The 17183-nt window shown below is 38.2% G+C and overlaps 1 protein-coding gene and 1 long non-coding RNA gene across 3 annotated transcripts in view; both read right to left on the bottom strand.

Annotated features, from left to right (window-relative positions):
* Positions 1–17183, bottom strand: part of LOC122648643 — a 93835-nt gene that overhangs the window by 6531 nt on the left and 70121 nt on the right. For both annotated transcript variants that reach the window (XM_043841857.1, XM_043841858.1), the window contains exon 13: positions 11733–11822. In XM_043841857.1, the coding sequence (XP_043697792.1) occupies positions 11733–11822 (90 nt within the window). The remainder of the gene's footprint in view (positions 1–11732; positions 11823–17183) is intronic.
* Positions 1487–7049, bottom strand: LOC122648644. The gene is made up of 4 exons (XR_006331109.1): positions 6821–7049; positions 3894–3901; positions 1709–1712; positions 1487–1593 (listed from the first exon to the last, which is right to left on the bottom strand). It is a non-coding gene; the product is annotated as an uncharacterized LOC122648644 (long non-coding RNA).

Raw genomic sequence — 17183 nt, 5'->3', positions numbered from 1 at the left:
CAACATTCTTTTTTCCGTAAGATAACTATTATTTATATGACCAAATCATGCTCGGGCCAAACATTAAATATTCAAAAAGGCCAGCTGAATAATTGACTTGTCTACTTAGATGAAAATCATCCATGTGGATTACTATTAATACAAACCCCAATCATATTAAAACTCTACAACAATGTTATCCTCCAATAGCTGATCTAAAAAAGTTTGATGAGAAGTATGACTTTGAATAGAATTGAATGACGAAACAAGGATCCATGTAGCCGGACCCCATTAAGTTAAGATAAGGCTTATATAAGATGACTAAAAGAACTATAATTTCCAAGTGTTACCAAGCCAATAACCTAGTTGAACCATTTGCAAATTTGAATTAAAAACAGGCACCAGACCATTGTAAACACTAGCCTTAATTAATAATCATCCAGTTATTTAGCCTCCAGTTCCAATAGGGTTATAGGGGTAGTTAGGGTTTTTTTTTTTTTTTGTAAACAGAAGTAAAATATAATGGGGGGTCTTTAGTGCTGTTGATATGTATTGGAGTCCATTGTAGTTTCAAAATCTTTCAGTTTTAGATTGTGGCTAGAAGTTTTAGAGTTGATTTAAGAGTGTAAGTACGAATCACGTTTAGAGGTATAGTCTGTCGGTTTAAAATATCGGTATCAGGTATCATATCGGAAAGGTGATTTTAAGAGATGTATTATATCGGAGAGACATAAAATACACTAAAGGTACTTATGGAAATGTCTAGGATACATGCAAAATGCAGTTTTGAAGCATATAACACTATAAATAAGTAATATGTAAAATATATCATGTATAAAGTACGACGAGACAAGTGCATTCAATTGATTATGTATAAAGGATGAAGTTTCTTACTTGTACTAACACAAAAAAATGTCATTTTCAATTCGGGGAAGATTAGGGATTAGATATACACCTCATTGCAAAAAAAAAACCCTAGCCTGATGCAATTATTCAGGTTGTTTTTTGTTACCCTAGTGATCCATTGCAAAAAACCGACACAGTAATATTTGAGAAAAATTCAAAGTTTTTGCAAATCTGGTTTCGATACTTGATTGCAGGCTGTTCAATTACTCAAAGATGATGAAATCAACACTACTAGAGTTGTGTTTGCCAGTAGAAACAAGGAATCAAGTTGATTTTGCCAAAACATGATTACAATGTAAGCAAAACATGATTACAATGCCTTACAAGAGCTCTTGGTAAGTTTTTTGAGTCATTGATTGAGATAAATAGTTTATAAGAGATGTATCAAGTGTATCAATCAGTATCAACCATATACAGTTGATACTTTTTTTATGTATAGTATCGGTGACCTAAAAATAAGATATGTATCGGTTAGTATCAGTGGATACATTAAGATACTTGAAACCACTCTGTCTTCAAAAAGTTTAGTATATATATACATAAACCCATTGGATAGGACAGATTTGAATAGACTCAAATTTTTTAATTTAAGTTGCTTCTTGTGCGTGACTGCTGGTCAATTGCTTTCTTCTTCTTCTTCTTAATTCTTTGTCAATTCAGATCTGATTCTCTCAGTTGTTTTCTTTCCAACTTCTCTCCCTTATTCTCCTTTTTAGTAACTTCTCATTGTTAGAGTTTATGTTTTAGGGGTATTTATGTAACTGGCCATTGTATTGTGCCTTAAGTTTTATTTGGTTCTCTTGTTTCTTCTTTTTGCTTTTACCTCCCTAGGGAGCTATTTGTAATTCCAGCAGTTGATTAATGAAGAATATAGGGGAGAGAAATCAATTCTCTCTCCCATACGGTTGTGTTCATTTCTCTTCTCCTTTCCTTCTCTCTTCTCAGCCTCTACCTTCTTACATCTTGTCTTGAATCAATCCTAGCTCATTTCTAACTTGGTATCAGAGCAGATTTTGAGAGTCGACCTAGCTCTCCTTGACTCTTAACTCTCTTTGGAACCCTAGAAATGTAAAGGGGTTCCATTGAGACCATACTATGTAAAGAACTTCACATAGAATGATCTATTGTGGTTAGATCTTCAAAGCAATGATGAATGGAGGAAGTCTCTTGGCTGGAAAACTGCATTGAAGCACTTGGAGATGAACCCAGAATTTCCGCCAGCCATTCTTGTCTCAGTTTCGATTCTGCCTCTTGGCAGGCTGTTTTGTCTTGAAGCTAGGCCCATTTGAGTCGCCTAGAGGTGTGTTTTTACAGCCCCAAGGGCTTGGTTCTTGAAGGGATAAGGTTAGAGAGTGGTGCTCTTTTTTGCTTCTGCACAGAATTCTGCTACTATTACTAGCCCTGTCTTGTCCAGCTTGTCTCTCCCTCATCCCATCACCATTTGGGGTGGAACCAGCACCATTAGAATCGCCTAGGGGTCTTCTTTCAAACCCCCCCAGCACTTGATTGATGAGAGAAGCAGTTTGAGGAGCATAGTTCATCTCTTTGTTGCTCCAAAGGTACCACCAGCCCTGTTTCTGCTCCATATTTGATATACATATATATATTTTTTGGAAACCAATGCATTGGATGGTTATTGGTTGCTGAGATTGGAAGGTCTGCTTGTAGTTACACTTGTTGGGTGTTGGATGGTTATGCCCTGAGGTTCTTTGAAGTTTTTTGGACTGTTATGTGGTGTAAGGCTGCTGTGACTGCAGTTGGGCTGCATATGAGGTATTTGATTTAATGATTCTTACAGATTTATCCTCCTTTTTACTGCTGTTACTACTTGGGGCAGTGTATTGCCCTTTGTTTATGGGGTATCTTGCTTGTGTTTGGGTAGAGTTTACTCCCCATTTGTGCAAGGCACCATTCTGATTTGTTGGGTACTTTTGGTACCATGTCTACCAGTTGTGGTGTTGAATTTCTTTGAGCTGTTCGCCTTGTTTGGCTGCTGAACTGTGTTTTTTTTTGGGTTGAGAATATACTTCCCATTTGGATTTGGGTATTACTCCCATCTTGTAAGTGTGTTCTTTGGAGAAGTGAATCGACAACGGTTGTTTGAAGAACTGTCTCTGTTTGGGTAGAGTGTGTACTCCCCATTGGATTTGAGTATCATTTCCTTTTTTTTAGCGTATTCCTACATTATGTCAACTCTTGGAGGAAGAGGCCAGGGTAAACCCCAAAGAAATGACAGAGATAGGTTCCGATGTGACCATTGTGGGAAGTCTGGACACACGAGAGAGAGATGTTGGATACTTTATGGTTGTCGCCCTGGTATGCACAACAGTAGGAGAGGGGGCGCTAAAGCATGCTCCGTGATGACTGCGGTTGCACCTCTGAGATCTACATGGATTATTGACTTTGGAGCCACTGACCATATGACCGGCACTTCTCAATGTTATGACTCCTACTCTTATCTATTTTGGTAAGGACAAGGTTAGAGTTGCTGATGGTTCCCTTTCCTCTATTTCTGGTAAAGGTAGTGTTCGTGTCACTTCTTCTATCTCCCTTGACTCTGTTCTTCATGTTCCTCAGTTTCATACTAACCTCTTATCTGTGAGCCACCTAACCAAATCCTTGAATTGTTCTATCACTTTTTTTTCCATCTCATTGTGTTTTCCAGGATTTGGTGACAAAGAAGGTAATTGGCAGAGGACGTGAGGAAAAGGGACTTTACCTGCTGCTCAGTCCTACGCATGTAGGCTTAATGACAACAATACTGTTGACTCTGTGATGTTGTGGCATCAACGTTTGGGCCACCCTTTTGGGGTTATGAGGACAAAATTGCACCACTTGTTTTCTTCCATTCCTTCTTCCATGTGTTTCAGTGTTAACCCTGTTTGTTTGCCAAACATTGTCGTTCTCCTTATCCTTATCAGGGTAATCGATCCACTGTTTCCTTCCATATTGTGCATTCTGATGTTTAGGAACCTTCCCCCACTACTTCTTTGGTTGGCTATCGCTACTTTGTTTCCTTTGTTGATGACTATTCCAGGGCAACTTGGACCTTTTTGATGGAAAAAAAAAAGTGAGGTCTATGATGCCTTTAAAAATTTTTATCAACTCATTTATACCCAGTTTTGTAGTCGCATTCAAATTGTTCATTCTGATAAAGGGGGGGAATATATGTATGGGGGGCTTCAACAGTATTTACTGCTTATGGCATTATCCATCAAGTTGCTTGTGTGGACAACCCTCAACAGAATGGGGTGGCTAAAAGGAAAAATCGCCATTTGTTGGAAGTCACTAGAAGTCTCCTGTTTGGCATGCATGTTCCAAAAACCTTTTGGTCTGAAGCTCTTCTTACTGCTTCCTTTTTAATCAATCACATGCCCACTAAACTTCTGAGCTCCAAATCCCCTTTAGACTTGTTGTCTCCTCAGACTTCTGCTTTCTCTTTTCCTCCCAAGGTGTTTGGGTGTGTTTGCTATGTCCAGGTCAATAAATGTGCTCGGTCTAAGCTTGACCCCAAGACACTCAAATTTATTTTCCTTGGATATTCCTCTTCTACCAAGGGGTATAACTGTATAAGTGCTATCACCCCTCTTCTCGAAGGCGACTTTTCTCAAAAGATGTTACCTTCTTAGAATCTATACCTTTCTTTGCTTCTTCTCAACACCCTCTTTAGGGGGAGAATAGTGGAAATGAAGAGGCTGTCTCTATCCCTTTCCTCCCACCTTTGCCTACTTCTCCATTTCTGTTTGATATTGGGAAACACAAAGAAGGGGTTGTTGTTGATACTGATACTCATTCCGGTGATGATGCTAGCAATGAAAAAGAAGGGGCTATTGTTGACAATGGTTCTGGTAATGAGAAAGATTACCACATTAAATACAAAAGAGGTGAAGGCTTGCATAATATAGGATTGAAGACTTGCCAAGAGCACTCTTTGGATCCACATCCTCCTCAGCCAGGTAACATCTCTTCTCTTCCTTCTGATTTAGACCTTCCCATTGCTACTAGAAAAGGAAAGAGAGCTTGCACTAATCCTGTAGCCCAGTTTGTTTCCTATGATGCTCTCTCTCCTACAGGTGTTGCCTTCACTGCTGCCCTCTCTTCTATTTCCATCCCAAAAAATGTCACTGAGGCCATGTCTGACCCAAAGTGGAAGCAAGCCATGTCTGAAAAAATGATGACCCTTGAGAAAAACTATACTTGGAAACTGGTTGATTTTCCCAGGGGGAGAGTTCTAGTTGGATGCAGATGGGTCTACACAGTCAAGTACCGATCAGATGGTACGGTTGAGAGATACAAGGGCCGGTTGGTGGCTAAAGGCTACAGTCAGGTGTATGGGATTGATTATCAGGAGACATTTGGTCCTGTAGCAAAGCACAACTCAATAAGAGTTCTTTTATCTTTGGCGGCTAATCAAGATTGGATTGTATCAGTTGGATGTGAAGAACGCTATTCTCCATGGTGATCTAGAAGAGGAAGTGTACATGCAAACTCCACCTGGCTTCAAGTGTCCCCAGCTGAACGAAAAGTGTGCCTGCTCAAGAAGGTACTATACGGTCTCAAGCAGTCCCCGAAGGCTTGGTTTGAGAGGTTTAGATAGGCCATTTTGAAAAATGGGTATTCCCAGAGCCAAGCTGACCACACTTTATTTACCCGACGAGGTAATGGTACCATCACAACCCTTATTGTCTACGTTGATGATATTGTAGTGACTGGAAATGACAAAGTTGAGATAGCTAGGCTAAAGACCTACTTGGCTCAACAGTTTGAGATTAAAGATTTGGGTCTCTTAAAGTACTTCTTGGGTATTGAAGTGTTAAGGTCTTAGAAGAGAATAAATATGTTAAAGGAAGTTTGCCCTGGGCTTGTTGAAAGAGACAAGGATGTTGGGTTGCAAACCAGCAAGCTCTCCTATTGATCAGAATCATAAGCTAGGAGAAGACTGTGGACCTTCCCTTGTTGATGCAGGGTAATACTAGAGACTTGTAGGGAAATTGATCTATCTCTCTTTGACTCGCCCAGTTATCACCTATGCAGTTGGGGTGATGAGTCAGTTTATGCATGCCCCCAAGAGTGGGCAACTGGATGCTGTTTACCGGATCCTCAGATACTTGAAGTCCTCTCTAGGAAAAGGTCTCCTATATGCCAAGAACAATCATTTGAGAATTGAAGGCTACACTGATGCTGATTGGGCTGGTTCAGTTTCTGACAGACGATCTACATCTGGCTATTGTACTTTTGTGGGTGGTAATATGATCACATGGAGGAGTAAAAAGCAATCAGTTGTAGCTCGGTCAAGTGTAGAGATAGAATTTAGAGCTAAGGCTCATGGAGTATGTGAACTCCTATGGTTGAGACGGGTGGTCCAAGAGTTGGGATTTGATACTGAGGCACCTATGAGACTTTATTGTGATAACAAGGCTGCCATTAGTATAGCACACAACCCTGTGCAACATGACAGAACAAAGCACATTGAAGTTGACAGACACTTCATCAAAGAAAAGATTGACTCTGGGTACATTTGTACTCCCTTTGTGAAGACCGGTGATCCATTGGCAGACATTTTCACCAAAGGACTCATTCCTTACCAGTTCAGTGCTCTTCTATGCAAGCTGGGAATGTACGATATTTATTCTCCAGCTTGAGGGGGAGTGTTAGAGTTTATGTTTTAGGGGTATTTCTGTAACTGGCCATTGTATTGTGCCTTAAGTTGTATTTTGTTCTCTTGTTTCTTCTTTTTCCTTTTACCCCCCTAGGGAGCTATTTGTAATTCCAGCAGTTGATTAATGAAGAATATAGGGGAGAGAAATCAATTCTCTCTCCCATACGGTTGTGTTCATTTCTCTTCTCCTCCTCCTCTTCTCTCTTCTCAGCCTCTACCTTCTTACTTCTTGTCTTGAATCAATCCTAGCTCATTTCTAACTCTTATTTCTTGTACTTCTTCTGTAACCCTGTTTTTGAACCAACTTTCAGTTCATTATATTCTCTCATATCTCACTCACTAGTCACGGGTTTGCTTTCTAACTTGATAGTTAAGGTTTATTAAGATTTATTGATTTCTGGTTTCGGACTTGAGTTTAATCTTCCAGATTACAGTTCAGAAATCTATGGTCCGTTCTGAGTTTTCTTTGCAACATAACTGTTGTATCATTTATTCTATTAAAATATTATTATTTTTCCTGGCTTGAGCGACTAGATTGGCCAAGTTACAGCTTGGTTAATTCGGTTTCAAAGAGTTACAGCCTCGGGTTCTAGTGCCTATTAACCTTTAACTTCTTCTTTCTGAATTCTAAAAAGTTCTCATAAAAAGAACTTTTGGGTAGGGTTTGATGAATACCTTAATAACTGGGTTTTCTTCCAAAATACATTAAATTCTGAATTTTGTCCCGGTTTCTATCTTTTTCCTTTCAAAGTACAGTTCGGATCCTGGTTCTAAGTGTGGTCTCTAGCTCTGCGATCTTCTGGATAATGTTCTTAACTCTGGACCACACTATCATCACAAAATAAGCATTAGTATATGCAAAGACATTATCAGTTCAGCTATAGGCTAGAAGACACTAAATTTTCATTTGGTTCTAAAAATTCTATTAATTAATCAACAAAAGAATTGACCAGAGTGAAAGTTTCAACCAGGATGATAGTTTTGCACATATATATCATTGACTATAAAGTTTGAATAAAGCTTGAACGATGATAAAGGAGGCTCCCTCCCCCCCCCCCCCTTTTTAAATCCATCCAAGTAATTTGACTAAGTTTACATCCTCAGCAAATTTGGCTAATTACCCGAACTTCATGACCAATATGCTTAATGATACTATGACAAGAAGAAAGTCACCTTATTAGGATTTGTGTTTGTAAAGAATCCTGTAGTCATAGAGTGTTCCAGCCCTCACTCTAAACAATGACTGCTGTCAAGCTAGTCTAGAAGTACAGAGAACTTGAGTCTGGCATGGTATTGCTTAATGGTTCAATTTTTTATAGAAAGTAGAAAAGCATAATCATGTCAGTCCAAAAATGTCTCCCTAATCAGACACACTCAGGCATAAAGGTCCTTTAACAACTAGAGTAGCATGAATATTCACTGTAGCTTTTACAACACTGAAACATATCTTCTAAGATTTTAGGAGCTTTATCAGATATTACTATTGCGTAAAGGTCAACAGTTAGCTTATATTTGTTAGCGTCAGTTCACCATCAGAAGCTGAAGTTTATGTGATCTGTGTTATTAGATTCTTGAATTTTAAACTTAATCCAGGAGCTCACAACGATGCTTTCTGTCTATACATCACACTCTTCAAAAAGTTTTATCATCTCAAAATGTGGATGTATGAAGAGTACCCTCCTGTATTATAAACTACACTAAACAAGGGACATGTTCTGTTCATAATTTCTAGGAAAAGAATCTATTAGATCTCTGAGAACAGAAGTTCACCAAAAAAGAATTATTAATTTTTGTTATTCATGAAAATAGCAGGCTTAAGAAAATATACAACTAACCAACCACGATAGTGATTTCTCTCAAGTTTTGCAGTACATAACAGCAGCAAGCATCCTTCCTCCACTGTTGAAATGGTTTGGGGTAAAGAGGTCCCTACAAACATACAGTTTTTCTATTGCAGTATAACAAAGGCTAGCAGTTTTTAACTGTTTACTTTTATTTTTGCCTACTTTGCCTAATAGTGCTGAAACAGTCCCTTGTCTATACAGGCACTGCTTCCTTTTGAATTTGGAATTGTTGGCAGAAACATTCAAACTTAAGAGTTAGCTAGGTCATTCCGAAGGACACATATGATTTGCTATAGAGCTGAAAAGGGCTGTTCGTTAATCTCCTAGGAAAGAGCTGTGTATACTTTTCACAGCTGCAAACTGCCTGGAGCATTTGATGTGAGAAAATCAAAGAAACCATTGAGCATTTAAGAATCGAGCTGATTCAGCTTATATGGTCGTAAAACCAAGGAGAAAGTGATTTCCTGGGTGTTGAACCTAGAAGATTCTATTTATATATTATGAGTTCTAGATATGAACACCATTGTCTGACATGTTGATGCAAAGCTGAAGCACTATATCCGCAAGAAGAAGAAGAACAAGAAGCCGTCCGAGTAGTATTAGTAGTAATAAGTTAGTTGCTTAGCGGTAGTTTCCATACTCTGTTCATTTTTCATGTAATAAATAGAACCCGTCCAAAGCTGGTGGAACCAGTGGTTCAATTTAAGTTATCTTTATTTAATTGTCTTTTTTTATTTGTGTGTCATGTGACCAATTAAGTTAGTCACATGATCTTAGTGGTGTTAGAAGTAGAGCTCGGTTAGGGGGAATTGTCCTTCTCCTAGTCTGGTTAGGAGTAAGGCCTATGGCCATTATTTAAGCGATGAAAATCGTGGAAGAGGGACACATTACCTGAGAAAATTTCAACTCTCTTGAAGCTGCTCTGCAACTTTGTTTCTCCATTGGAGTTTTAGTCTTGTGTCTGATCAAGACTGGTGGGATTGGTGTTTGATCCAATCGACACCTTGTGGTGTGAAGCCCGGGTGGTTCTATTGAAGCTGCTTTCAAGTTCTAGTGCAAGATCTGATTTTTATTCTAGTTTCCATCTTCAAACAAGCTGCTGTCAAGGATTCTCTGCAACAACAGTGAGTTGAAGAATTCCCCATCCCCACAATTCTTCTTCTAATCCTCTCACAGCCCAGCCCTAACATTCCCCCTTTTTTTGTTTTCACTTTTCCCAATACCTAATTTCTGCCCAGACCAAACCAGCCAACAAAATCCCTCCTTTTTTGGATCGAACTCTCCTCTCACCATTAGGGAAACTCAATCCAGGTATCAACCCTAGGTGACCATCCTAAACCCTAGATTCCCTCATTATTCCCTTTTCAAAACCCAAAAATCCAAACCTAACCTATTGCCTATTCATACCTAACACCATTAAAACTTAATGAGACCTTCCCTGATAGACTTCCCTACATCAACTTGACCTAACCCTACCATCAAATCCTAGGTCCCATCAAACCCTAACCCTAATTTCACAATTTTCTCCTATTTTGACCTAGCCGAATTACCTAGTTCACTGCAGATCATGGTTATCGACTTCTAGTTGGTCTCCTACCAATCTAGAACAACATTACGAGTGTTTGGGTATACTAATGTGTGTGCTAAATGCGCAAATAGATTGATGTTACCCAAGCTGTTGAAGACGTTCAGTTGAAGGAAAAACAAGGCATGTTGATCGACTCTAATGGCTAGTTTAACGGCTAGTTTGTGTTGCCTATAAAAGCATTGAGTCACTTGATGTCAAAACAACAAATCAATACAATCTACAACCAGCTACAAGTGCTCAAATCGATCGATCATCTTAAGAAGAGCAGTTCTTTGACAACATCATCTTGAGGAAGAGCCTGCATTATACTATGCTCAAGAGATACATCATATTGAAAAGAAGGGCTGAAACAGAGCTACCACGGGTTTAAGTTGTAAAAATGAAGTCATCTTGCATTGATCATAGTGAGTTTAAAAGGTTATAGTCATCGGCTTGAAAGTAAAAGCCCTATTTGCTGTAAATTAAGCATGTATGGCTTGCGAAGAAATCCTTGGTTTGTGTGACCTGGGTGGAAATCCTTGGCCAGAGTGGTCTAGTTGCTTAGCCTGAAACAGTGGTTAAGTTTGTAAGGGTTTGATTCTTGCCTGATAAGAATAGGATAGTGGAGAAGTCCTTGGTCCATGATCAAGGTAGTGGACGTTGGACAGGTTGGTCTGAACCACTCTAAATTGCTTCTCTCTCTTTCTTTATCATCTTCTTCTCTTTCAAATTATTGAGTTTTTGTTTTAATTTGTAAAAGAAAAAGTCATCACCCAATTCACCCGTACTTTGGGTGGAGCCATTTGATCGTACACTGGGTTGCAAGCATTTCAAAGAATTTACTACTGGTTATAGTAGAAGCAAATAGAAATTTTTATTTTTTGGGATTTTGGAACCAACGATCCATTGCATAGCTCTATACTGGCTCTTTAAAGTCTATATGGCCCTTTTCTTGTTAATTAAAATACTTTGTCTGATAAAAAAGGGGAAATATAATAACAAGGTTCAAAAGCAGATATATGGATATATGAAAAAAAAAGGGCGTACCCAGTACATAAGGCTCCCGCCACTGCGGGGTCTGGGGAGGGTCATACATAACAGCCTTACTCCTGCTTCGCAGAGAGGCTGTTTCCAGAGACTCGAACCTGAGACCACTTGGTCACAATGGAGTAACCTAACCGTTGCACCAAGATATATGGATATATGCTAATTTCTAAATTCTGACTGCTGAGGAGAAACTACGGGTTCAGTTGGACAGAAATCAAGTGCACAGTTGTCATGGTGATTGGGTGACCTAAGGCGTTGGAGGCGCACCTAGGTGACAAGGTGCTCACCTAATCGTCACCTAGGCGTGCAATATATGACTATATGTAATATAGCAATGATAATTTTATATAATTATGCTTACATGCAACATAGAAGCCATATCAATGCAATACATTATAATAAAAAAACAATATATAAAATCAATGAAAACTTGTGAAATGTCAATAAGATACGTTGTTGCCTTGGACCCAAGAAAGAGGTTGGATACCTAGGCGACACATTGACAATTATTGTCAAGTGAGTGGAACTGAAGTAAAATCAACCAAATTATTTTTTTTTAACTTGCAACAAATAATCCCATCAAAAATTATTTTTTTTCCTTCTTCATTTCATTTCACGTTACCCATGAAAATCTTGTTTCACCTGGCTTATAACCAAACCATGCCTACAGAGTTCAAGAAATTCAGGGAATTGGGGAGTTAAGGATAAAGTTAGTATAAAGACAACTGACCTTTGTGGCGGAACTTCCTCCAAGGGTTTGTATCCCTTGATGGACAACGAATTCGCTATCAATGACTCCCACTTTTTCTGTTCGATCGCCCTGTAGAAGCAAGTTAAGGACAGGTGACTTAAAAACCAAAATATGTTTGGACTAGTATAAACTGAGAGGAAGAAAAATAAATGAGATGGAATATGAAGGCAACAAATCAACTCATGCAATTTTCACATATTAACAGAAGTGAAATTTTTTGTTTATTTTTCAATAGCAGAGAAAGGGGGGGGGGGGGAGAGAGAGAGAGAGAGAGAGGCATTAAATGGCATCCCTTCTCTCCCCGTGTGTGTGTGTCTGCCGTATGCACGTGTTTTTGAGGATGTGAATGAGTGTCTTGGGGGGAGGGGGGGTTGCATTATAAGAATTGTATCAACTTCTAGCATTCTATTCCCACATGCAATGAGATTTTACAGTCTGTTTCCCAAAGGATTTCCCATAATCCTCTTACTTGTGTGCTATTGAAGAACTACCTTTCAATTGTTCACATAAGGGAGACTAAAATCCTTTCTGGAAGAATAGAACTAGGAACAGTAGGAATAGTAAAGATCACTTCAACCAGATCGGTGAAAATATATAGGACATAAGATACATCAAGGGTCAGAATTTACATACACAATAAATAATAATTATTTACATCATATATCTTATAGACAATTTTGTATTTTATTTATTTACATCATAGAAATAATATTTATCTAATAGACAATGTTGTATTTGGTCCATATTGTGTTGTAGATTTAGCAAAATGAGTAGTATCTCCATGCCCCCAGAATTGCAACGATAACGGTGATTAGTTTCTATTTCCATGCTGTAACAACTTCCTTTTGCTTCGTGTGCAGGCATATAAAGATACTCATGGTAAACAGTTCACGAAGGTATGCACCATATTAATCAATAATGGTTGTCTTCTTATGCCATTGAAAGGAACTACCAGAGTATGGTTTCGTAATACTTTTACCATAGATTTAACAGTTACTAGTACCTAAATGGGATCTCTTTTCTCAGAGAATAAAAAACCAGATTAGGAGAATAATTAATAGAAGCAAATCAGATGGTCAAATGATCACCAAACTCCAATCAAGTTTAGTAAACAAGATATAGATCAATTGCTGAAATTCTGAAATCGATCCAAGGGCTTGATCTGAGAATATGAGTCAGTCCTAATAACACTAGGACGAGGGTAAACCAGTAATTTCACAGATCAGATCGAAATTCTGATAATAGGAAATTGATGATCAACCAAGAATGATCAGATGAGATAAAAATTGATAATAACAGATCAGTAAAAACAATGATTTGAGCAGCAATTAGATAGGTAGTATTAAATCTGAGAACACAAGGGCAAAACAGGAAATCAGTAATAAAACCAGATTGGCAGGTCAGACCTGGAGATTCTAATTGAGTCTCTCTAGAACAGTAAAGAAAAGATTCCCAAAATCTGAAGGTATTCTAATGGCTGGAATCTTCTAACTAAAATTCATGCAAAAACACAAAAGACTTGTATATGAATCCCTATTTAGCAGTAGGAAGTGCAGGAAATTTCAGAAACAGTACTTACTTGTTAAAGGAGAAGAAGATTAAGGAAGAAGAATAAGAAAAACAAAAATAGAAGGGCACCTGGGCTTCCCACTGCAAGGTGTTTGGATGGATGAAACACCAACCAACCTTGATCAAACCATGGAAGAACTCGCGAGATCTCGTTTTTTTCCATGGTCGAGACGAGATGTATGCCGAGTTAAAAAATTACAATATCTTGGTCAAAATCTCTTTCGACCCTTTTTGCCTTTTAAAAGTTCTAGAACTCGACAAAACTCGCGAGTTCTTTGTCAAGTTCCAGATTTCAACCATTTTTCTCCCCTGTGAGCTGCTGCAGCCTCATTTTGCACCTGGATTTCAACATACAACCTTTTGGAGATTACATTCAGCTACAAAACTGAAGGATCTGCATCATATTTGTGATTTTTCATCTCAAATTTGAAGATTTTTTTAAAGGTAAACAATTTTTTTCCAAATCTATTTTTTTCAAAAAAATTTGTTCAAACCTTGGTAGATTCATGTCATTTTAATATATGTTACATAACTTTGGACGATCTATCACTTGATGGAGTCCAATTTTTTTTTTCTGTTGTATTATATTTTCTACACAAAAAAAAATTGATTTTTTTGAAGAAAAGTGAAAAAATAGGATTGTGGAATTCCGTGAATACTGGCTTGAGTCAGAGTGACTACAACCATCTTTATTTACAAAAAATAGAAGAACATTCTGGAATGAGTACATGGGCAGAAAGACCCTTATGACTATTCTACCCCAGAACCCATATTACAACACTCCCCTTCAAGTTGGTGCATGCATATCAAACATGCCCAACTTGCTAATTATAGGGAAAAAAAAACTTAGTACTGATTCCTTTGGTAAGAACATCAGCCAGTTGTTCATTAGACTGAATAAATGGGATACAAATTATTCCTTGTTCTAGCTTCTCTTTGATGAAGTGTCGGTCAATCTCAACATGTTTGGTACGATCATGTTGAACCGGGTTGTGAGCAATGCTGATTGCGGACTTGCTGTCACAGTAGAGCCGCATGGGAAGATCAGCATGCATTCCCAAATCTTGAAGAAGCCCCTTGAGCCAAAGAAGCTCACAAATACCCTACGCCATGGCTCGGAACTCAACTTCAACACTAGATCGAGCCACAACAACTTGCTTTTTGCTTCTCCAAGTAGTTAGGTTTCCTCTAACAAATGTGCAATACCCAGATGTGGACTTCCTATCATCAAGACTGCCAGCCCAATCTGCATCGATGTATGCTTCTATCCAGAGATGGCTATGTGGAGAAAACAAGACTCCTTTCCCAGGAGATGACTTGAGGTAACGGAGAATTCTGTATGCTGCTTCCAAGTGAGAAGAGTGAGGATCATGTATGTATTGACTGACAAGGCTTACAACAAATGTGATATCTGGCCGGGTATGTGAGAGGTAGATCAATCGACCAACTAACCTCTGATAACTGCCTTTGTCCACCGGGTCACATTCCTTACTCTTCAAATGTGTGTTGGGCTCCAGAGGGGTATCTGCTAGTTTACACCCAAGCATCCCTGTTTCTTTCAATAAATCCAAGGTATATTTCCTGTGAGAGAGAGATATGCCCTTAGCTGAATAGGCAACCTCAATCCCTAGGAAGTACCTTAATCTACCCAAATTTTTGACTTCAAATTCGGTGCCCAAATAAGTCTTCAACTTCTTGATTTCATGTGCATCATTGCCTGTGATCACTATGTCATCAACATAGTCAATCAACTGTCACTTGCTATCCTATCTTCTTAACAAACAATGTGTGATCAACATTGCTTTGCTTATACCCATAAGCAATCATAGCCTTATGGAAACGGCCAAACCATGCCCTTGGTGACTGTTTCAGACCATATAAGGCCTTTTTCATCTTACATACCTTTCCCTGAGTTTCTAAAGAAGTAAAACCAGGAGGTATCTCCATGTAGACATCTTCTTCCAACTCTCCATGCAAGAAGGCATTCTTCACATCAAGTTGCTGGAGTTCCCATCCTTGATTCACAGCACAAGAGATAATGATCCGTACAGTATTCATCTTTGCTACAGGAGCAAAGGTCTCTTGATAGTCAATTCCTTGGATTTGAGTAAACCCTTTGGCAACAAGTCTTGTTTTGTACCTTTCTATTGAGCCATCAGCTTTGTGCTTCACAACAAAGACCCATTTACAACCAACGGGTCTTTTTCCTAGTGGAGGACTCACCAAATCCCAGGTCTGGTTTTTTCCAAGGGCATGCATTTCTTCGTTCATCGCATCCTTCCATTTCTGTTCGGCTATTATCTCTTGCCAATTGTTAGGGATGGAAACAGAGAAAGAAGATACGAAGGCATGGAAAGCAAGAGTTAGAGAATTGTATGGCACAAAGTTAGAAATAGGGTGCAACGTACAACTCTTTGATTTTCGAACAGCAATGGGTAAATCAAGACTAGGATTAAGAGAAGGCTTACCAGAAATCTGACTAAAAGCAAGACTTGGAGTAGGAATAGATGCCGATTGAGTAGGATCAGTGGTGGTGGTCTCTTTGTACAGAGGGCCATCCAAAGGAAAATCAATTCCCCGAATGTACACATTTTCCTTTACCAGTAGCTGCTGTCCCACTTCCGTGAATACTGGCTTGAGTCAGAGTGACTACAGCCATCTTTATTTATAATAAAGAGAAAAAAATTCTGGAATGAGTACAAGGACAGAAATACCCTTATGACTATTCTACCCCTGAACCCATTTTACAACAAAGATCAATAGTGATTTTGGAAAAAAAAATTTTGGAGTCCAATTTTTTTTTTTCTTTCTGTTATTAATTTTTTATTATATTTTCTGCCAAAAAAATGATTTTTTTGAAGAAAAAAAAAAGTGAAAAAAATAGGATCAATAGTGATTGTTTGGAAGTGATTTTCATGTATGTTGGACACCTTTGGATGCTCTATGGCCTCATGGAGTCATTTTGCTTTTTCACCCATTAAAAAAATTATTTTATTTTTCAGAATTAATAAAAATATTATTAAAATTTAAAAATATATATATAATATTAAGGAAAAATACCTATTTTTGTTGGAAAATTATGTACAACATATGTACATAATATCCAAATTCAAATGGTGTCAAATACATCATTACATTATAATGTTTTATACTTTAAGGTATAAATATTTTTAATAGAAAATCTAAATTTTATTTTTAATTAAGAAATAAATACTAGGGCTAAGGGATAAATATGAGATAGCTATTTGATTGTTCTAGTAGCTTGACATTATGTTTAATAGTTACGAATACAATACTTTAAGTCTTGAATACATCACTTTAAGTCTTTAATAGTTACTAATACATGCTTTTTTATGTAACATTGTAAAAAGTAAGACATTTGATAGACAATGGGGGGACCGTGTTGATATATAGCGTGGCAACATGGAACCCCGATGTCGGAGGATAAAAAGAAGTCCAAGTGTCAATATTGTGGGAAGTTGCTAAATTCTGGAGGAGCCACTAGGTTAAAGTAGCATTTGGCTGGTGGCCATACGAATGTTCTCAAATGCAAAAATGTTCCTTATGTGGTGCAGCAAGCCATAGCAAAGCACATGAGAGGAGAAAGACAAAAGAAAGTTGAGAGGGAAAGGCAACAAAGAGAGTTTGATGAAGCAGTGGTAGAAAGGCTTGGTGTAGAGATCATTGAAGATGATACTGGATACAGGTCTCCTCCTGGTGAGTTCCGATTAGAGGATGAGTGGAGAATGTACCAGCAGACTTTGGTAGAGAGTAGACAGTTTTCATTTTGAGAATATTAGAACATATGAGCAGGCAAGAGGAGTTGGTGGATCTGGCTCAGCTGCACTAGTGCAACAAGAT

This window comes from Telopea speciosissima, chromosome 1 (genome assembly GCF_018873765.1).
Source record: "Telopea speciosissima isolate NSW1024214 ecotype Mountain lineage chromosome 1, Tspe_v1, whole genome shotgun sequence".
Lineage (NCBI taxonomy): Eukaryota > Viridiplantae > Streptophyta > Magnoliopsida > Proteales > Proteaceae > Telopea > Telopea speciosissima.
The sequence above is the reverse complement of the archived record's forward strand: the minus strand, read 5'-3'. Positions and strand labels throughout refer to the sequence as shown.